Genomic DNA, 16,248 nt, shown 5'->3' on the forward strand with positions numbered 1-16,248 from the left:
GCAACCCCGGGGTCAAGTGTCACCTCAGAACAAAGTGTGAGCAACCCTGGAGTCAAGTGTCACCTCGGAGTAAGTCGTGAGTAACTCTGGAGTAGTGTCCTGTCAGCCCCAGCGTGGGGACGAGCGAGAAGTCTCGGAGTAAAGGATGAGTAAGTTCAGAGGAGCGCCCCCCTGAGGGTGAGCGAGCATCGAGCGCCGTGAGGCCACCGCACAACGTGAGTAACCTGCGAGTAAGGCCTGAGCAACCTGTGAGTAAGGCGAGGCCGGCCGGGAGCTGAGTAAGGTCAGAGTAGAGCTCAGGGCAATGAACGGGGAGTGAGAACCTCGGAGTAAAGGCTGAGCAAAGTCCAAGTAAAGGCCGAGCAACCTCTGAGCAAGGGCTGAGCAGGGGCTGAGTAAAGGCGGAGTAAGCGCGGAGCAAAGGCCAAGAGGATCCCAGCAGCTGGAGTAAGGTGTGAGTAGCAATTAAGGACCGGGAAGAACACAAAGAGGGGGGAGCTGAGCAAGGCCGGAGGAAGGAGTGAGTAAGTCTGGAGTAAGTTCTGCTGGGAGTCCCGAGTCCCTCCAAGGCTGAGTAACCTCAGAGTAACCGCGGAGTAAATCCCGAGTGGAAGAGGAAGGACGGCAGCGAGCGAGAAGAGAGCCGAGTAGCCGTGGAGTAAGGCTGGAGTAGGGCAGGAGTGGCCGCAGAGCTGGGCCTGAGCTGCCTTGGAGTAAAGTCTGAGTAACCCCAGAGTAACCCTGGGGGTGATGCGGGACGAACCGTGGAGTAAAGTCCGAGTAACCTTGGCGCAACCCCGGAGTAACCCCGGAGTAAAGCAGGAGTAACCTCCGAGTAAGCTCCAAAAAAATTCACCGGCACTCCCCTCCCCCCTCATTGCCCCGCCCCCCCTTTAACCCCGCCCCTTTTAGCCCCGCCCCCATTATAGGACTCTGCTTTATAATATTGCCTTGAAAAAATAAAACTCGGAATAAATCGGGGGGGGGGAGGGGGAGGAGAAGGGGGGGGAAGAACCCCCCCAAAAATGGGGGGGGGGGGGACCCCAAAATTCTCCCCACCGCGGGGAGGTCCCACGCGGAGCCCCCAAAATCCAGCAGCAGTTCCTCGGAGTTGGAGGGGGGTGGGATTTTTCTTGGGGGGGGGGGGGTCACCGGTCCAGGACCCCCCACCCTTCCCCCCTCCTTGGAGTTTTGGGGTGTCTCCAAAATTTTCCTTTTTTTTTTTTTCCTTTTTTTGGAGTCCAAACCTCCCCCTCCCCCTCCCCCAGAGTTTTTTGGGGGGAGCCCCAGCCCCAAATCTGGGGGAGGGGAGGGGGAGGAGTCCTGGGGGGGGGGGGCGCAGCAGCATCCGAGGGGCTGTGGGGAGAGGAAAGAGTTAAAATGGAACCCCCCCCCCCCCCCAAAAAAAATGGTTTAACCCCCCCAAAATTTATCTCCATTTTTTAGGGGATAAATTTATCCCCTAAAAAAATGTTTATTATAATCCAGATTTATATATTTATATTGGCATTTACATATAAACATTTAAATATTTATATATTTATATAGCTAGATAAACATAAAATATAAATTCATACTGAACATTTAAAATATTTAAATCGGATATTTAGAAATATTTTCGCGTAAATGCATAATTTATGACGATAATTGAAGTAATATTAATAATTATTGTAACGCTGATGATACCGTTTATTACTTTTGTAAAAAATTAAAGTTAGTTTTAATATAAATCATATTTATATTTTATAAATATATAAATATATATTAAATATATAAATTTTTACTATATAAATATTGTATAGTAATTTTATATAAATATTGTACAAATTTAAATTATATAAAAATTCATAAAAACATTTATATAAACTTTATAAGTCAATAAAATATATAAATATTTTTTTTAGCATTTAAAATATTTCAAAAATTACTAAGGAATTTATCCCTTTTTAGGGCTTCCTCTCCTGAAGTTTTTGGGCTTTTTTGAGCCCCAAATTTAAAGAGGGGCTGTTCTGCTTTTGGGGGATCCCCAGTTTTGGGAAGTCCCAATTCCAGGGGATTCTCTCCAGGGTTTTTTTCGGGGTTTTTTTTGGGTGGGGGGTGGTTGGGCTCGTTTTTGGGGCTGTTTTGGGGGGAGCCGATTTTGGATTTTTGGGGTTCGGGCCTCACCTGCTCAACATCAGAATTCCGTGTCGAGCACCCGGAAGGCGGAAGAACCTGCAAGAGAAAAATAAAAAAAGGGGTCAGGAAAACCCCCCCCCAAAAAAACACCCCAAAATCACCTCCAAAATCCTCCAAAAAACCCCCAAAATCCCCTCCAAAAAACCCCCCAAAATCACCTCCAAAATCCTCCAAAAAACCCCAAAATCACCTCCAAAATCCTCCAAAAAAACCCCCCAAAATCACCTCCAAATCCTCCAAAATACCCCAAAACCACCTCCAAAATCCTCCAAAAAACCCCCAAAATCACCTCCAAAAATCCTCCAAAAAACCCCCAAAATCACCTCAAAAAAACCCCCCCAAAATCACCTCCAAAATCCTCCAAAAACCCCCAAAATCACCTCCAAAATCCTCCAAAAAAACCCCCCAAAATCACCTCAAAAATCCTCCAAAAAACCCCCAAAATCACCTCAAAAAAACCCCCCCAAAATCACCTCCAAAATCCTCCAAAAAACCCCCAAAATCACCTCCAAAAATCCTCCAAAAAACCCCCAAAATCACCTCAAAAATATCCCAAAACACCTTCAAAAACACCCCCAAAAACCACCTTCCAAATATTCCCAAATTACCCCACGAACACCCTAAAACGCCCCCGAAATATCCCAAAACCCATTCCGGGGCCTGACCTGGGGGGCTCAGGTTGTGGATTTTTGGGGTCCTGGCCGGGTTTTTTGGGGTCCAGGGCGGGGTTTTGGGGTCCAGGGTGAGGTTTTTGGGGTCCAGGGTAAGGTTTTGGGGTCCAGGGCGGGGTTTTGGGGTTCAGGGCGGGGTTTTGGGGTCCTGGGCGGGGTTTTGGGGTCCAGGGCGGGGTTTTGGGGTCCAGGGTGAGGTTTTTGGGGTCCAGGGTGGGGTTTTGGGGTCCAGGGCGGGGTTTTGGGGTCCAGGGTGAGGTTTTGGGGTCCTGGGCGGGGTTTTGGGGGTTCAGGGCGGGGTTTTGGGGGTCCTGGGCGGGGTTTTGGGGTCAGGGTGGGGTTTTGGGGTCCAGGGTAAGGTTTTGGGGTTCAGGGCGGGGTTTTGGGGTCCAGGGCGGCGTTTTTGGGGTCCAGGGCAGGGTTTTGGGGTCCAGGACGGGGTTTGGGGGTCCTGGGCAGGGTTTTGGGGTCCAGGGGTGAGGTTTTTGGGGTCCAGGGTGAGGTTTTGGGGTCCAGGACGGGGTTTTGGGGTCCAGGGCGGGGTTTTTGGGGTCCAGGGCGGGGTTTTTGGGGTCCAGGGCGGGGTTTTGGGGTCCAGGGCGGGGTTTTGGGGCTCACCTGTGGGGGGCAGGGGCGCCGAGCGCAGCCCCGGCTCCTTCTGCAGCTGAATCTCCTTCAGGGCGAAGATCGACGTGGCTGGGGGAGGGGGGGATGGGGGGGGACAGGACCCCAAATCAGGGGGGTCCCATGGGCAGAGAGGGCGTGGCCAACTCCAGCCACGCCCCCTAGAAAAACCACACCCATTGATTTGCACAGCCACACCCATGGGCGATTAAACTCTACCCATAGCAAATCTCCACCCCCTCCAAGGAAAAACCAATGGAAAGCCCCGCCCACACAAGCCCTGCCCCCTCTAAGCCCCACCCAAGCGAAGCCACACCCCAAAGGCCACACCCCAAAACCCGCCCCCACAATGCCCCACCCCCCTTAAGGCCACACCCCAAATCCCACCCATGGTCCCGCCCCATTGCCCCACCCATCCTCAAACCCCGCCCCTTCCCCAAATCCCACCCCCCGCCCCCAGTGCCCCGCCCAGGCCAAGCCCCACCCTCTGCCCCGCCCCCCGAAGCCCCGCCCCTCACTGTCGGGCAGGGCGCTGACTCGGGCTCCCAGGCAGCCGAAGAACGGGTGTCCCATGGCCTCCGCCGCCGGCAGCCGCCGCCGCCCCTCGAACTGCCCCGCCCCGTCAGGACACGCCCACCGGGCGGGGACACGCCCGCTAAAGGGGCGTGGCTCCGCCAATACCCACCCGCACCCCTCGAAGGGGCGTGGTTCAATTCCCACCCTCCCAATGGAGCCACGCCCATGGTGGGGAGGAGATGGGAGGCCACGCCTCTTTGGGAGGGGACACGGGGTGGCCACGCCTCTTGTTTGGGACAGGGTGTGGCCGCTCAGAGGCGTGGCCTAAGGAGAGGGGCGAGGTCGGCACAAGCCACGCCCACCTCACCTGCAGCAGCTGCCCCAGGAGGTCGGCGCCGTCCTGGTCCAACCTGGGGGGGACAAAGGGAGTCAGAACCCCAAAGCCTGCTGGGGGACAGGTGACACCCCAACGGGACAGGTGACAGCCCAACGGGACAGGTGACACCGCCAGGGGACAGGTGACAGCCCTATGGGACAGGTGACACGCCTATGGGACAGGTGACAGCCCCACGGGACAGGTGACACCCCAACGGGACAGGTGACACCCCCACGGGACAGGTGACAGCCCCAGGGGACAGGTGACAGCCCCATGGGACAGGTGACAGCCCCAGGGGACAGGTGACACCCCTACGGGACAGGTGACAGCCCTACGGGACAGGTGACACCCCTATGGGACAGGTGACACCCCCAGGGGACAGGTGACACCCCCACGGGTCAGGTGACAGCCCCATGGGACAGGTGACACCCCTACGGGACAGGTGACAGCCCCACAGGACAGGTGACAGCCCCATGGGACAGGTGACACCCCTACGGGACAGGTGACACCCCCACGGGTCAGGTGACAGCCCCATGGGACAGGTGACACCCCTACGGGACAGGTGACAGCCCCACAGGACAGGTGACACTGCCAGGGGACAGGTGACACCCCCACGGGACAGGTGACAGCCCCAGGGGACAGGTGACAGCCCCGGGGGACAGGTGACAGCTCCAAACATCCCCAGGTGTCCCCAGCATCCCCAAGCTGTCCCCAGGCCATCCCCAGTTGTCCCCAGCTGTCCCCAGGTGTCCCCAGCTGTCCCAGGTGTCCCCAGGTGCCCCCAGCTGTCCCCAGGTGTCCCAGGTGCCCCCCAGGTGTCCCAGGTGTCCCAGGTGTCCCAGGTGCCCCCCAGGTGTCCCAGGTGTCCCAGGTGCCCCCAGGTGCCCCCAGGTGTCCCAGGTGTCCCAGGTGCCCCCAGGTGTCCCAGGTGTCCCAGGTGCCCCCCAGCTGTCCCAGGTGCCCCCCAGGTGTCCCAGGTGTCCCAGGTGTCCCCAGGTGTCCCCAGGTGTCCCAGGTGCCCCCCAGGTGTCCCAGGTGTCCCCAGGTGCCCCCCAGGTGTCCCCGCTGTCCCCAGACCGTGGCGCGTGCTGCCGCAGCCCCTCGGGCGGGTACTGGGGGTATTTGTGCGCCCTGAACTCGGCGTTGGCGCCGATGCCCGGCCACGTCTCCTCCGTGGGGGTCCCTGAAACGGGGACCGAAGTCACTTCCATTGCCCAAAACCCCTTTGATTTCCCCCAAAACCCCTTTGATTTCCCAAAAATCCCTTCAATTTCCCAAAAATCCCTTTAATTTCCCCAAAATCCCTTTAATTTCCCAAAAATCCCTTTGATTTCCCAAAAATCCCTTTAATTTCCCCAAAATCCCTTTAATTTCCCAAAAATCCCTTTGATTTCCCAAAAATCCCTTTAATTTCCCCAAAATCCCTTTAATTTCCCCAAAATCCCTTTGATTTCCCAAAAATCCCTTCAATTTCCCAAAAATCCCCCAAATTTCCCCAAATCCCCCCAAATTTCCCCAAATCCCCCCAAAATCCCCCCAAATTCCCCCAAATCCCCCCAAATTCCCCCAAAATCCCCCCAAATTCCCCCAAATTTCCCCAAATTTCCCCCAAATCCCCCCAAATTTCCCCTAAATCCCCCCAAATTTCCCCAAATCCCCCCAAATTTTCCCCAAATTTCCCCCAAATCCCCCCAAAATCCCCCCAAATTTCCCCCAAATCCCCCCAAATTTCCCCAAAATCCCCCCAAATTCCCCCAAAATTCCCCCAAATCCCCCCAAATTCCCCCAAATCCCCCCAAATTTCCCCAAATTTCCCCTAAATCTCCCCAAATTCCCCCAAATTTCCCCAACCCCCCCCGGTTTTGCCCAAACGCCGCCGGTTTTGCCCCAAATCTCACCCAGCAGGCGGAAGATGAAATGCAGCTGCTCCTCCACGGTGGCCCCAGGGAACAGCGGCCGCCCCGTCACCATCTCGGAGAAAATGCAGCCCACCCCCCTGGGGAGGGGAGAGACCCCCCTGAGACCCCCCAAAATATCTCCAGGGGCGTGGGAGACCCCCAAAATCCCAAAATATCCCCGGGGGAGAGGAGAGACTCCTGTAGGATCCCCAAAATCCCAAAATTCCCCCCCCGGGAAGAGCAGAAACCTCCATGAGACCCCCAAAATCCACCCCTGGGGGAAGAGAGACCCCCAAAATCCCAAAATCCATCCCTGGGATGGGAGAGACCCCCCTGAGACCCCCAAAACCCACCCCCCGGAGCATGGGAGACCCCCAAAATCCCAAAATCACCCCCTCCCAGTCTCTCCCAGTGCCCCCAACCCATCCCAGTGTCTCCCAGTCCCATCCCAGTCCCCCCCAGTCCCCTCCCAGTCCCCCCAGTCCCCCCCAGTCCCCTCCCAGTCCCCCCAGTCCCCCCCCAGTCCCCTCCCAGTCCCCCCAGTCCCCCCCCAGTCCCCTCCCAGTCCCCCCCAGTCCCTCCCAGTCCCCCCAGTCCCCTCCCAGTCCCCTCCCAGTCCCCCCAGTCCCCCCCAGCGCCCACCACATGTCGATCTGGGTGCTGTACTCGGTGGAGCCCAGCAGGATGTCGGGCGGGCGGTACCACAGCGTCACCACCTCGCTGGAAAACGTCTTGGTGGGGATGGACTTGGCCCGGGCCAGGCCTGGGGGGGCACAAAAACGGGTCAGGGGGGCACAAAAACGGGGCGGGGGGCACAAAAAATGGGGCGGGGGGGCACAGAAAAGGGTCGGGGGGGCACAGAAAAGGGTCGGGGGGCACAGAAAAGGGTCGGGGGGCACAGAAAAGGGGTCGGGGGGCACAGAAAAGGGTCGGGGGGGCACAGAAAAGGGTCGGGGGGCACAGAAAAGGGTTGGGGAGGGCACAAAAAGGGGTCGGGGGGCACAGAAAAGGGTCGGGGGGGCACAGAAAAGGGTCGGGGGGGCACAGAAAAGGGGTCGGGGGGCACAGAAAAGGGGTCGGGGGGCACAGAAAAGGGTCGGGGGGGCACAGAAAAGGGGTCGGGGGGCACAGAAAAGGGTCGGGGGGCACAAAAAGGGGTCGGGGGGCACAGAAAAGGGTCGGGGGGCACAAAAAGGGGTCGGGGGGCACAGAAAAGGGTCGGGGGGGCACAGAAAAGGGGTCGGGGGGCACAGAAAAGGGTCGGGGGGCACAGAAAAGGGTCGGGGGGCACAAAAAGGGGTCGGGGGGCACAGAAAAGGGTCGGGGGGCACAGAAAAGGGTCGGGGGGCACAAAAAGGGGTCGGGGGGCACAGAAAAGGGTCGGGGGGCACAAAAAGGGGTCGGGGGGCACAGAAAAGGGTCGGGGGGCTGGAGGAGATCGGGGCTGATTTGGGGTCCCGGGGGATTTTCGAGGTGCTGGAAAGTGGGAGAGGGGTCACCCTCAAGGGGATATTGGGGGTCTGGGCTGGGATTTGGGGGGTCCCAGGGCAGGTTTGGGGGTCCCAGGTGAGGTTTTTGGGGGGTCCCAGGGCAGATTTGGGGTCCCAGGGCAGGTTTGGGGTCCCAGGTGAGGTTTTTTGGGGAGTCCCAGGGCAGGTTTGGGGGGGTTTGGGGGTCCCAGGTGAGGTTTTTGGGGGGTCCCAGGGCTGATTTGGGGTCCCAGGTGAGGTTTTTTGGGGGGTCCCAGGGCAGGTTTGGGGGTTTTTGGGGTCCCAGGACAGGTTTTGGAGAATTTTTTGGGGTCCCAGGGCAGTTTTTTGGGGTCCCAGGGCAGGTTTGGGGGTGTTTTTGGGGTCCCAGGGCAGGTTTTGGGGGGTTTTTGGGGGTCCCAGGGCAGGTTTTGGGGGTTTTGGGGGTCCCTGGACACGTTTTTTGGGGTCCCAGGGCAGTTTTTTGGGGTCCCAGGGCAGGTTAGGGGGTGTTTTTGGGGTCCCAGGGCCGTTTTTTGGGGTGCCCTGACCGAAATCCGCCAGTTTGAGGTCCCCACGGCGGCTGAGCAGGAGGTTCTGGGGTTTGAGGTCGCGGTGCAGAACCTTGTGGCGGTGGCAGAAGGCGAGACCCCGCAACAGCTGGAACAGGAACAGCTGCCCCCACCCCAAAAAACGGGGTTGGGACCCTCGGGGACACCCAGGGGACACCCAGGGACACCCAGGGGACATCCAGGGACACCCAGGGGACACCCAGGGGACACCCAGGGGACATCCAGAGACATCCAGGGGACACCCAGGGGACACCCAGGGGACACCCAGGGGACATCCAGGGACACCCAGGGGACATCCAGGGACATCCAGGGACACCCAGGGGACACCCAGGGACATCCAGGGGACACCCAGGGGACATCCAGGGACACCCAGGGGACACCCAGGGGACACCCAGGGGACACCCAGGGGACATCCAGGGACATCCAGGGGACACCCAGGGGACACCCAGGGGACATCCAGGGACATCCAGGGACACCCAGGGGACACCCAGGGACATCCAGGGGACACCCAGGGGACATCCAGGGACACCCAGGGGACACCCAGGGGACACCCAGGGGACATCCAGGGACACCCAGGGGACACCCAGGGACACCCAGGGGACATCCAGGGACACCCAGGGGACATCCAGGGACATCCAGGGACACCCAGGGACACCCAGGGACATCCAGGGACACCCAGGGACACCCAGGGGACACCCAGGGACACCCAGGGGACATCCAGAGACATCCAGGGGACACCCAGGGGACACCCAGGGACATCCAGGGGACATCCAGGGACACCCAGGGGACACCCAGGGACATCCAGGGGACATCCAGGGACACCCAGGGGACACCCAGGGACATCCAGGGACACCCAGGGACACCCAGGGGACACCCAGGGGACACCCAGGGACATCCAGGGGACATCCAGGGACACCCAGGGGACACCCAGGGACACCCAGGGACACCCAGGGACACCCAGGGACAATCCTGAACCTCCCACGCCTCTCTGGGAGATGCCAGAACCTCCCAAAATCCCCCCAAATCCCCCAAACCCCCCAAAATTCCCCCAAATCCTCCCTAAATCCCACAAAATCCCCCCAAATCCTCCCCAAACACCCCAAAATTCCCGCCAAAATCTTTCCAAATCCCCTCACAAACACCCCAAAATTCCCCTAAATCCCCCAAAATTCCCCCAAATTCCCCAAAATTCCCCCAAATCTTCCTAAACTTCCCCCCAAATCCCCCCAAATTTCCCCCCAGGCCCCTCACCCGGACGTTGTGCATGCTGATGACGTTCCCACAATCATCCAGGTACTGCTTGAGGTCCCGGTCCTGGAAAACGCCCCCCGGCAAAACCCCCAATCAGGGCAGGTGGGGGGGGGTCCCTGGAGGGACTTTTGGGGCTCCCGGGGCGGAATTTTGGGCTCCCCAGGTGCATTTTTGGGGTCCCCAGGTGCATTTTTGGGGTCTCCAGGTTGAATTTTGGTGTCCCCAGGTGCGTTTTTGGGGTCCCCAGGTGTATTTTCAGGGTCTCCAGGTGCATTTTGGGCTCCTCAGGTGTGTTTTTGGGCTCCCCAGGTGCGTTTTTGGCCTCCCCAGGCGCGTTTTGGGCTCCCCAGGTGTGTTTTGGTGTCCCCAGGTGCATTTTTGGTGTCCCCAGGTGCGTTTTTGGGCTCCCCAGGTGCGTTTTTGGTGTCCCCAGGTGCGTTTTTGGTGCCCCCAAGTGCGTTTTTGGTGTCCCCAGGTGTGTTTTTGGTGTCCCCAGGTGTGTTTTTGGTGTCCCCAGGTGCGTTTTGGGCTCCCCAGGTGTGTTTTTGGGCTCCTCAGGTGTGTTTTTGGCCTCCCCAGGCGCGTTTTGGGCTCCCCAGGTGCGTTTTTGGTGTCCCCAGGTGCGTTTTTGGGGTCCCCAGGTGTATTTTCAGGGTCTCCAGGTGCATTTTGGGCTCCTCAGGTGTGTTTTGGTGTCCCCAGGTGCGTTTTTGGCCTCCCCAAGCGCGTTTTGGGCTCCCCAGGTGCGGTTTTGGTGTCCCCAGGTGCGTTTTTGGGCTCCCCAGGTGCGGTTTTGGTGTCCCCAGGTGCGGTTTTGGGCTCCCCAGGTGCGTTTTGGTGTCCCCAGGTGCGTTTTTGGTGCCCCCAGGTGTGTTTTTGGTGTCCCCATGTGCGTTTTTGGTGTCCCCAGGTGCATTTTTGGTGCCCCCAGGTGTGTTTTTGGTGTCCCCAGGTGCGTTTTTGGGCTCCCCAGGTGCGGTTTTGGTGTCCCCAGGTGCGTTTTTGGTGTCCCCAGGTGCGTTTTTGGGCTCCCCAGGTGCTCACCAGGTACTCGAAGACCAGCGTCAGGCACTGCGGGGTGTGCACGATGTCGTGCAGCGTCACCACGTTGGCGTGTTTGAGGTCCCTGAGCAGGGACACTGAGGGGACACGGGGGGGGGACACACGGGGGGGACACGGGGGGACACGGGGGACACGAGGGGGGGACACGGGGGGGACACAGGTGTTAAGTGGCCTCAAGCCCTCGTGGGAGCCACCCCCAGACCTCCCTGACCCCCACAGCGTCCACCGGTGTCCCCTCCGTGGTGTCACCCCGGTGTCCCCTGAGTGTCCCCAGTGTCCCCCCAGTGTCCCCCCAGTGTCCCCAGTGCCCCCCAGTGTCCCCAGTGTCCCCCCAGTGTCCCCACCTTCCCGGATGGCCGTGCAGGGCGCGCCCTCCTCGTGCTCCAGCCGGATTTCCTTCAGCGCCACCAGGTTCTCGGTCAGCTTGCTGCGGCCCTTGTACACCGTGGCGTACGTGCCCTGGGGACACGGGGACGTCAGGGGACAGCAGGGACAGCAGGGGACAGCAGGGACAGCAGGGGACAGCAGGGACAGCAGGGGACAGCAGGGGACAGCAGGGACAGCAGGGGACAGCAGGGACAGCAGGGACAGCAGGGACATCAGGGGACAGCAGGGGGGACATCAGGGGACAGCAGGGGACAGCAGGGACAGCAGGGGACAGCAGGGGACAGCAGGGGACAACAGGGACAGCAGGGACAGCAGGGACAGCAGGGGACAGCAGGGGACAGCAGGGACAGCAGGGACAGCAGGGGACAGCAGGGACAGCAGGGACAGCAGGGACAGCAGGGACAGCAGAGACACAGGGACATCAGGGGACAGCGGGGACAGCAGGGGACAGCAGGGGACAGCAGGGGACAGCAAGGGACAGCAGGGGACAGCAGGGACAGCAAGGACATCAGGGGACAGCAGGGGACAGCAGAGACACAGGGACATCAGGGGACAGCGGGGACAGCAGGGACATCAGGGGACAGCAGGGGACAGCAGGGACAGCAGGGGACAGCAGAGACACAGGGACATCAGGAGACAGCGGGGACAGCAGGGGACAGCAGGGGACAGCAGGGCACAACAGGGGACATCAGGGGACATCAGGGACAGCAAGGGACAGCAGGGGACAGCAGGGGACATCAGGGGACAACAGGGGACATCAGGGGACAGCAGGGGACAGCAGGGGACAGCAGGGGACAAGGACACAGAGACCTCAAGGGACCTCAGGGGACAGTGGGGACATCAGGGACAGGCCCTTGTACACCATGGCGTACGCGCCCTGGGGACACGGGGACACCAGGGGACAGCAGGGGGGACATCAGGAGGACAGGGGACACGGGGCAGTGGGGACGCAGCGGGGACACGGGGACACCAGGGGCGCAGGGACAGGGGGGACACAGGGACAGCACGGGGATGTTCAGGGGAAATGAGGAATTTGGGGACAGGGGACATGGGGACCTCGGGGACACTGGGGACACTGTGGGGACACTGTGGGGACACTCTGGGGACACGAGGTGGCCGCTGCCGCTCACCTCTCCCAGTTTGTCCAGTTTGACGTAGGTCTCCAGCTTCCCGAAGCCGATCTCCGACTGCGGGAGGGGACGCGTCACTGGGAGCACTGGGAGCAACTGGGGGCACAGCCCAGCCCCTCCCGCGCTCCAAACTGGTCCGAACTGGTCTGAACTGGTCTGTACTGATCTAGACTGACCCGTACTGGTCTATACTGGGAAGCAGCAGGGGGTGTCACCAGAGCAGCCTCCCCCAAGCAGAGGTGGCGCTGAGCAGTGTCTGTTAGTGCCTACCCCTCGCTACTGGTTTATACTGGTCTGTACTGGTCCGTACTGGTTTATACTGGGACGCACCAGGGAGACGCGGCGCAGGCGGCGGCTCAGGGGCCCGGGCAGCCCCAGCCCCCCCTCGGGCAGGCGCGTGTCAGCGGGGAGGGACAGGCGCTTGGTGACATCCTGGGGACAGCGACCAGTGACAACCAGTTAATCCCAGTAACCCATCCCAGTACATCCCAGTGACCCATCCCAGTGTATCCCAGTAACTGATCCCAGTATATCCCAATAACCCATCCCAGTATATCCCAGTAACCCATCCCAGTATACCCCAGTGACCCATCCCAGTATATCTCAGTGACCCATCCCAGTATACCCCAGTAACCCATCCCAGTATATCCCAGTGACCCATCCCAGTATATCCCAATAACCCATCCCAGTATACCCCAGTGACCCATCCCAGTATATCTCAGTGACCCATCCCAGTATATCTCAGTGACCCATCCCAGTATATCCCAATAACCCATCCCAGTATATCCCAGTGACCCATCCCAGTATATCCCAGTAACCCATCCCAGCATATCCCAGTAACCCATCCCAGTAACCCATCCCAGTAAATCCCAGTGAGCCATCCCAGTATATCTCAGTGACCCATCCCAGTTAATCCCAGTAACCCATCCCAGTATATTCCAGTGACCCATCCCAGCATATCCCAGTAACCCATCCCAGTATATTCCAGTGACCCATCCCAGCATATCCCAGTAACCCATCCCAGTATATCCCAGTAACCCATCCCAGTATATCCCAGTGTCAGCGGGGAGGGACAAGCACACAGTGACATCCTGGGGACAGATCCCAGCAACAACCAGTAACTCCCAATGACCTCCCAGTCACTCCCATTTCCCCCTCCAGTCCCTCCCAGTGCTCCCAGTTCCTTCCCATTCCCCTCCCAGTTCCCTCCCAGTCCCTCCCAGTGCTCCCAGTCCCACCTCGCAGGCGCTGGGCCGGGGGTGCTGCCGCAGCCTCACGGGTGACGCCACCTCCTCCGAGGACGTCCCCGAGGGGGGGTCGCTCTCCCCGTCCGAGCCCATCCTGCCCTCGTCCCCCCCCGCCTCTGGGGGGGCACGGGGCACGTCAGGGACCCCCAAAACACCCCCCCTCCAAAAAAAAAACCCAACAAACCCTCAAAAAGACTCCCCCCCCAAAAAAAAAAAAAACCAAAAAACAGAAAAAAACACCCAGAAAAATCCCCCCAACGCCCCCCCAAAAAAACTCCAAAAAACCAGAAAAAACCACCCAGAAAAATCCCCCCAACGCCCCCCCAAAAAAAACTCCAAAAAACCAGAAAAAACCACCCAGAAAAATCCCCCCAACGCCCCCCCAAAAAAAACTCCAAAAAACCAGAAAAAACCACCCAGAAAAATCCCCCCAACGCCCCCCCAAAAAAAACCCCCAAAAAACAGAAAAAACCACCCAGAAAAATCCCCCCCAACGCCCCCCAAAAAACCTCCAAAAAACCAGAAAAAACCACCCAGAAAAATCCCCCCAACGCCCCCCCAAAAAAAACCCCAAAAAAACAGAAAAAAACCACCCAGAAAAATCCCCCCAACGCCCCCCCAAAAAAAAACCCCAAAAAAACAGAAAGAACCACCCCAGAAAAATTCCCCCAACGCCCCCCCAAAAAAAAACCCAAAAAACCAGAAAAAACCACCCAGAAAAATCCCAACGCCCCCCAAAAAACTCAACTGCCCCCCAAAAAAAACCCCAAAAAACCAGAAAAACCACCCAGAAAAATCCCCCCAACGCCCCCCCAAAAAAACCCCAAAAAAACAGAAAAAAACACCCCAGAAAAATCCCCCCAACGCCCCCCCAAAAAAAACCCAAAAACCAGAAAAAAAAACCACCCAGAAAAATCCCCCCAACGCCCCCCCAAAAAACTCAACTGCCCCCCAAAAAACCAGAAAAGAAAAAAACAGAAAAATCCCCCCAAAAAGCTCAACTCCTCCCCCAAAAACCCCAAAAAACCACCCAGAAAAATCCCCCCAACGCCCCCCCAAAAAAACTCAACTCCCCCCCCAAAAAAACCCCAAAAAACCCCCCAAAACCCCCCCCCAAACTCAAGAGAACCCTCCGTGTCCCCAAGCTGTCCCCAAAGGACCCCCCAGAAATCCAGGGGACCCCCCCAAACCCCCCCCAATGTCCCCCCCAGGGACCCCCCAATGTCCCCAGAGATGCCAAATCGTCCCCACCCCCCCCCGGGGACAGGGAGGTGACACGGGGACAGGGGACAGGTGGTGGCACCGGGGGGGGGGGGGACACAGGACACGGGGACAGGATTTGGGGACAGACGGACGGACACGGTGGGGGGGACAAGGGACAGGACATGGGGACAGGTGGTGGCACCGGGGGGGGGGGGGACAGGGGACAGATGGGGACACGGAGGGGACCCCAGGGCTCTTAAAGGGGCCGTGCCCTGCCCGGGGGGGGTGTCTTAAAGGGACAAGCGCCCAAAAAAATGTGCCGGCCCCGCCTTTTTAAAGGGACAGGCACCTTCTTAAAGGGACAGGCGCCCTCTTAAAGGGCCAGGCACCTCGCAAAAAGGCCAAATGCCCTCTCAAAGGGACACGTGCTCTCTTAAAGGGACAGACACCCTCTTAAAGAGACAGGCATCCTGTAAAAGGGCCAGGTACGCTCTTAAAGGGCCAGGCACTCTCTCAATCCCCCTCCTGCCACCCTCAAGGCTTTTAAAGGGCCAGGCACGCCCAACTCCTGCCCCCACCTTCTTAAAGGGCCAGGCACCCCAAACCCCGCCCTCTTAAAGGGCCAGCTGCCCCATTTTGGAGGGGCGGGGCTCGCTGGGAGGGGGCGGGGCCCCCCTTAAAGGGCCAGCGCTCACCGCTGTCGCTGCCGGGGCCGTCGCGGGGGGTCCCCCAGGCCCTTGTCGGGGGCGCGGCCCCCCCGCAGCGTCATCGACAGCTGCCGCTTGATCTTCTTCATCCGGTCCATGGCCGAGCCCTGCGGGGCCACACCTGAGCACACCTGGGCACACCTGGGCACAGCTGGGCTCACCTGGGGACACCCTGAGCACAGCTGGGCACAGCTGGGCTCACCTGGGGACACCCTGAGCACAGCTGGGGACACCTGGGGACACCCTGAACACCTGGACACAGCTAGGGACACCCTGCACACCTGGGGTCACTGCACACCTGGGCACACCCCGCACACCTGGGCACCTCTGGGGTCACTGCACACCTGGGCACAGCTGGACACACCCTGCACAGCTGGGCACACCCTGCACAGCTGGGCACACCTGGGGCCGCTGCACACCTGGGCTCGCTGCACACCTGGGCACAGCTGGACGCACCCTGCCCACCTGGGCACGGCTGGGGCCACCCCGTAGACCTTGGCACCCCCTGCACCCCTGGGCTCACCCTGAACCCCCGGGGACCCTTTGCACACCTGGGCACACCTGGGCACACCTGGGCCACCCCAAGCCCCCCCCTCACGGTGGCCCATAAGGGGGCGCGGCCTCCTCACCCGCCCCCTCCCCGCTCCCCTCACACCACGGGGCCGCGCCGCGGGGTCCGGGGGGTCCCGGGAGGTCCCGGGAGGTGCCAGGGCTCCCGGGGGAGGTTCCCGGTGGGTTCCCGGTGGGTTCCCGGGGCTTCCCCCGTTACCGGCTCAGCGGCGCGGCGCCTCCCAGAAATCCTCGGCCATGGCGGGGCCGGGCCCGACCCCGCGGGCGGCTCCGGTGGGGCCGGGCCGGGCCGGGCCGGGCGGGAGCGGCGGGAGCGGCGGCGGCGGCGGCGGCGCAAGATGGCGGTGGGGGCGGGGCTGGGTGACGTCAGCGCCAGGGGCGGTGCGC

The 16,248-nt window shown here is 60.0% G+C and overlaps 1 protein-coding gene across 1 annotated transcript; it reads right to left on the minus strand.

Annotated features, from left to right (window-relative positions):
* Window positions 1-6: 6 nt before the first annotated feature.
* On the minus strand, window positions 7-16,198 carry LOC136305853 (cyclin-dependent kinase 16-like). Its single transcript, XM_066209174.1, is given in 18 exon segments — window positions 7-1,356; window positions 2,167-2,214; window positions 3,468-3,545; window positions 3,992-4,082; window positions 4,357-4,399; window positions 5,443-5,548; window positions 6,264-6,361; window positions 6,906-7,026; window positions 8,284-8,407; window positions 9,556-9,618; window positions 10,600-10,694; window positions 10,962-11,076; window positions 12,135-12,191; window positions 12,465-12,566; window positions 13,373-13,497; window positions 15,280-15,307; window positions 15,309-15,398; window positions 16,061-16,198. Coding segments are annotated over 16 exon segments (1,365 nt in total). The 5' UTR covers window positions 15,390-15,398; window positions 16,061-16,198; the 3' UTR covers window positions 7-1,356; window positions 2,167-2,176.
* Window positions 16,199-16,248: the final 50 nt, after the last annotated feature.

Source organism: Chamaea fasciata, unplaced genomic scaffold (genome assembly GCF_029207755.1).
Source record: "Chamaea fasciata isolate MVZ Bird 193981 ecotype frontalis unplaced genomic scaffold, bChaFas1.0.hap1 SCAF_714, whole genome shotgun sequence".
Taxonomy (NCBI): Eukaryota; Metazoa; Chordata; class Aves; order Passeriformes; family Sylviidae; genus Chamaea; species Chamaea fasciata.